The sequence below is a fragment of the Indicator indicator genome, unplaced genomic scaffold (assembly GCF_027791375.1).
Source record: "Indicator indicator isolate 239-I01 unplaced genomic scaffold, UM_Iind_1.1 iindUn_scaffold_77, whole genome shotgun sequence".
NCBI classification, from domain to species: Eukaryota; Metazoa; Chordata; class Aves; order Piciformes; family Indicatoridae; genus Indicator; species Indicator indicator.
Genome location: NW_026539203.1, coordinates 166,355 through 171,491, shown reverse-complemented (window position 1 = coordinate 171,491; position 5,137 = coordinate 166,355). Strand labels below are relative to the sequence as shown.

The 5,137-nt window shown below is 62.8% G+C and overlaps 1 protein-coding gene across 2 annotated transcripts; it reads right to left on the bottom strand.

Annotated features, from left to right (window-relative positions):
- Positions 1 to 3,548, bottom strand: LOC128980216 (fatty acid-binding protein, heart-like). Of its 2 annotated transcripts, none has more exons than XM_054398671.1 (4): positions 3,381 to 3,548; positions 2,503 to 2,699; positions 419 to 520; positions 1 to 304 (listed from the first exon to the last, which is right to left on the bottom strand). In XM_054398671.1, exons 1-4 carry the CDS (start codon positions 3,451 to 3,453, stop codon positions 251 to 253), a joined length of 426 nt encoding a protein of 141 aa, XP_054254646.1. In that variant the 5' UTR covers positions 3,454 to 3,548; the 3' UTR covers positions 1 to 250. The 2 variants fall into 2 exon arrangements, with proteins under 2 accessions (XP_054254646.1, XP_054254647.1); XM_054398672.1 differs by having other exon boundaries at positions 2,503 to 2,675.
- Positions 3,549 to 5,137: the final 1,589 nt, after the last annotated feature.

Below are 5,137 nucleotides of genomic sequence, written 5' to 3'. Positions count from 1 at the left end.
AACATGGCCTTTATTGCTCTTCCACGTGGATTTTCCCATTCGTAATAAAAAAAACATAACCCCGACCCAAACCATGAGAGCTCCGCCCCAGCCCCAGGCAGCCCCTCCAGGTGACGGGGCCAGGGGGGCAGCAGATGGCCCTGGCAGGCTCAGAGGCCAAGAGGAAGCATGCCCAGCGTGGGGCAAGGACGGAGGCGATGCAGGGGGTGAGGGTGGCACCGGGTGACAGGAGGGGAGCTGGGCACAGCCTCTATGTCGCCTTCTCGTAGGTGCGGGTGGAGACCACGTTGCCCAAGGTGAGGGTCTGGTGGCAGAAGCAGAGGAGGGGGAGGGTTAGCTGTGCCCAGCTGGTGCAGCTGCCCCCATCCCAGGCTGCCCCTCCCCTCCCCCCTGCTATCAGCCCATCTCCACTGCTCACCAGAATCAGTTTCCCATCCTTCAGCTCCCGCACCAGCGATGTCTCCTTCCCGTCCCACTTCTGCACGTGGGTGAGTTTGCCTCCCTCCAGCTTGACCAGGGACTGTGGGCAGAGAGCAAGACTCCAGTTACCCTCCCCCCCCGGCGTTCCTCAGCCCTAGGGGGCTTTGTCCCTCGGAGGGGACAGCTCTGGGTGTCCTCATGCTCACCCCACAGCCCCACGTGGCTCAGGTATGTGCTGTGGATGCCACCCCAGGGACACCCATCTGGCACCACCTCACCTGACTTGTCCAGCTCAGTCTTGGCTGCTCTGGCCACCAGCTGGGTCACAGCCTTGGCTGCCCCCCAATAACCTCACTGTGGACACCACCACCGTGATCTTGACCTGGAGCCAGCACAGGGAGCCCTGCCCAGAGCCACATCCAGGGCCACTCCCGAGCGTGCCAGAGGGGAACAAAGAGGCCATGCAGGTCTGGGGCAGGTATTGGTGCTTTGACGTGGGGCCTCTCCCCACACCCAAGGGGTTTTGGAGGGGCTGATCCAGCAGGCAGGTCCCTGCTCACCAGGCTGCTGTTTGCACAGCTACTGCTGTTGACTCACCCTCGAAAGCCTGCCCAGTGCCAAGGTTGGAGTGACAGCAGGCTGGGCATGGCACTGCAGGGTAGTGCCAGGACAGGCAGCACCACTGCCTTCCCTCTGCCACCCACACAGCTCCTCCACAGCCAGCTGCTGCTTCCTGGGGAGTCCCAGGGCTTGTGTAGGGTGCCCACAAGGTCTGAGTGCCCACAGGGCTTGGGTCTCCACATGGTTCAGGTGCCCACAAGGTCTGGAGTGCCCCCAGGGCTTGAGGGCCCCCATAAACCAGGAGCCTACAAGGCTTAGATGTTCTCAGGGTCTGGGTCTCCTCCATAGCTCAAGTCCCCACAAGACTCAGGTGTCCTCCTGATTCAGGATCCTCCCCCAGAGCTGGGCTGTCCCCACTGCTCAGGTGCCCCACAGCCAGGGGCTCCACACACCTTGGGTCTCCCCACAACTCCTCTCCCTTGCACTTGGGTGCCCCACAGCCCTGGATCCCACCTATCCTGGGTGCCCCACGGCATGGCAGACCCCCCCCTTGCCCCGTGCTTTGTAGCCCCATGGCTCAGGGAGCCACCCTGCCCTGTCCTGCTCTGTCCTGTGCCCTCTGGCCACCAGCCGAGGGGCAGCCGAAGGGCATGTCCTGTGCTGTGGGCAGGAGCTGCAGCAGGTCACACGCCTCTGCTGCATAGTTTCCACCAGCTGGGTGAACTTGGTGAGCCCAGTGCCCAGCCCTGGTCCTTGCTGATTTGGTCCTGAGGAGAGGTTTTGTGTCCAGCAAGCCCCAAGGCTGCCCCTAAGGGCCCACCCGAGGTCCCCCTTGGGCTGGATGGTGACCAGGGTGCTGCCAGCTGCTGCATGCAGGGTGTGTGGGACCAGCACTGAGAAACTAGGGGAGAACAGGGGTTAAGGTAAGTCCTGTGAGGGGAAAATGTCTCTGCAGGGTGGGAGAGGCCATGAGGGAAGTTCTGACACCTGTCAAAGCTTTTTCTCCTTGCTCTGACAGAGAGGAACAGCCCAGCCCAGGAGGTGTTGGCCTCACAAGGAACTTCCAGAGAGGCATCAGCCCCGGAGGAGGCATTGACCAGGCTGAGTTGCTCCACTCCCTACCTGCTCTGTAGGGCAGGCAAAGAGGGGTCCCAACAAAGAGCTCTTGTGCCCCTCTCCCTGCCAGGGTGGGGACAACCCTCACCCCACGTCGCCCACCGCAGCCCTTTCCTCCTCTTGAGCAAGCTTGGGCGGGCAGCTGCTGTTTGCAAGCTTCTTGCACAACCTTCCCGGCAGCTCCCAGGGAAGGAGGAAAACTGCTCCTGGGGGGAGGGAGAGGGCGACCCGGGGCAAGGAGAGGGGCAAGAGGCAAAGGAGAGGGGGCTGGGCTGGGTGAGAGCAGGCTTGAGCACCGGTCCTGCTGGGCAGAGAGGTTTTAACGCTCTTGAAGGCAAAACGATGGAGCCCCAGAGCCCACGAAGCCTTTCTGGGGTGGTCCGAGAGGGGGGGCTGGGGGCTCACCTTGACGTGTCTGTCGTCCGCCGTGGTCTCGTCAAACTCCTCGCCCAGCTTGAAGCTGATCTCGGTGTTCTTGAAGGTGCTTTGGGTCTTGATGGTGATCTTGTCGCCGTCCAGCTGGATGATGGTGGTGGGCTTGGTGAACGCTGCCACCTGCCGCGTGGCGAAGCCCACGCCTGGGGGAGGCAGCGTTGGAAGCGCTCAGGGTGCGCGGAAGGACAGGATGTGGCCATCAGCCGCCGCTCCCCGGCGTTCCCGCTCACTCCAGAGCTCTTCCTCCTCTTGGTGGTGGGGGGTGAACCCCCAAAATGCTCCTCAACCCCGGCCCCAGGGACCTCTTTGTGTGCCCGCCGCGTCTGGTGGTGGGGGGGAAGGGGGCTCCGGGGTAGGAGCGGAGAGGGGGCTGGGAACGCGGCTCTCGCTCGGGGATGGATCCTGCACCACCAGCACCCACCGGCGCCGGGGCTGGCTGGGGCTGGGGGACACCGGTGTCACCCCTCCGGACAGACTGATTTTGGGTGGGGGACACACCCTGCCGGGGAGCTGTGCTGGGGGGGTGGTGGAGGGATGGAGGCTGGAGGGGTCCCGGGCAGCTCCCAGCAGCCCCCGATCGTTTCCCTTCTCCACCAAGGGCTGCTCGGGTCGGGGGGAGCAGCGGAAGGACGAAGCCCCCAGCCTCAGCCCGAGAACAAAGCCCCCGAGCCCCCGCCCCCCTTAAACCACGGCGCCCAGGCGGCAGCGACCTCCCCCCTGCGGACCCCCGGCTGCGGAGCGGCTCGGCCGGGCAAAATGAGGGGGGTGGGGGGGACGTAGAAAAATTGGGTAGGGGTAGAAAAAAAAAAGGGGCGATTTCCCCCCACCCCCCGGCACCCAATACTCACCCAACGCCTTCATGTACTCATCGAAATTGGCCGAGTCCACCAGCTTCCAGGTGCCCACGAAGGCGTCCACCATGGCGGAGGGGATTTATTTTGGGGTGGGGGCACACAGACCGAGAGGCACAGGCGGCGTGGGGGGTCCCGGGGGTCCGGCCGGCTCTGAGCGTGGCACCTCAGCCCCAGCTCGCAGCTGCCTGCCCGCCCCGCGGCCGCCTTAAATAATGTCCCCATCACATGATTGGGAACCAGAAATACTCCTCGGCAGCGCTGCCAGCGGCCACCCCGGCCCTGCCCGGCCACCCTGCCACCCTGCCCGGCCAACCTGCCACCCTGCCAGCCTGCCCCCCTGCCCCCCTGCCCGGACACCTTGCCAGCCTGCCACCTTGCCCGGCCACCTTGCCACCCTGCCACCCTGCCCCCCTGCCCTGCCACTCTGCCAGCCTGCCAGCTGCCACCAACCTCTGCCCGCAGCAGCTGGTGGCACAGGGTCAGGTGGGTCAGGTGGCAAATGAGGAATCTCAACTGTGCCACGAGCTGTGCCCGTGAGGGCACTGAGGCAGACGTGTGGCTGCCCCATGGCAGCCCCAAGGCAAGGGGGTTCCAGGGGAGGAGCTGCCTGAGTGCTGTGGGACGTGGGCAGGCCATGGGCACAGCAGCAGGGGCTGTGTGCTGCAGGGTGATGTGTCCTGGGGACAGGGGACCTGAGCTGGGGAAACTGAGGCACGGGGACCAGCAAGTGCCAGGGTGGGGGACACGTGTGTGACCCTGTGTCTGCAACATGTGTGTGTGTGGGGACATGTGTGACCCTGTGTCTGTAACATGTGTGTGTGTGGGGACATGTGTGACCCTGTGTCTGCAACATGTGTGTGTGTGTGTGGACATGTGTGACCCTGTGTCTGCTCCATGTGTGTGTGTGGGACATGTGTGACCCTGTGTCTGCTCCATGTGTGTGTGTGGGGACATGTGTGACCCTGTGTCTGCAACATGTGTGTGTGTGGAGACATGTGTGACCCTGTGTCTGCTCCATGTGTGTGTGTGGGGACATGTGTGACCCTGTGTCTGCTCCATGTGTGTGTGTGGGGACATGTGTGACCCTGTGTCTGCAACATGTGTGTGTGTGTGGGGACATGTGTGACCCTGTGTCTGCTACATGTGTGTGTGTGGGGACATGTGTGACCCTGTGTCTGCTCCATGTGTGTGTGGGGACATGTGTGACCCTGTGTCTGCCCATGTGTGTGTGTGGGGACATGTGTGACCCTGTGTCTGCTCCATGTGTGTGTGTGGGGACATGTGTGACCCTGTGTCTGCTCCATGTGTGTGTGTGGGGACATGTGTGACCCTGTGTCTGCTCCATGTGTGTGTGTGGGGACATGTGTGACCCTGTGTCTGCAACATGTGTGTGTGTGGGGACATGTGTGACCCTGTGTCTGTAACATGTGTGTGTGTGTGGGGACATGTGTGACCCTGTGTCTGCAACATGTGTGTGTGTGGGGACATGTGTGACCCTGTGTCTGCAACATGTGTGTGTGTGTGGGGACATGTGTGACCCTGTGTCTGCAACATGTGTGTGTGTGGGGACATGTGTGACCCTGTGTCTGCTCCATGTGTGTGTGTGTGGGGACATGTGTGACCCTGTGTCTGCAACATGTGTGTGTGTGGGGACATGTGTGACCCTGTGTCTGCATCATGTGTGTGTGGGGACATGTGTGACCCTGTGTCTGCAACATGTGTGTGTGTGGGGACATGTGTGACCCTGTGTC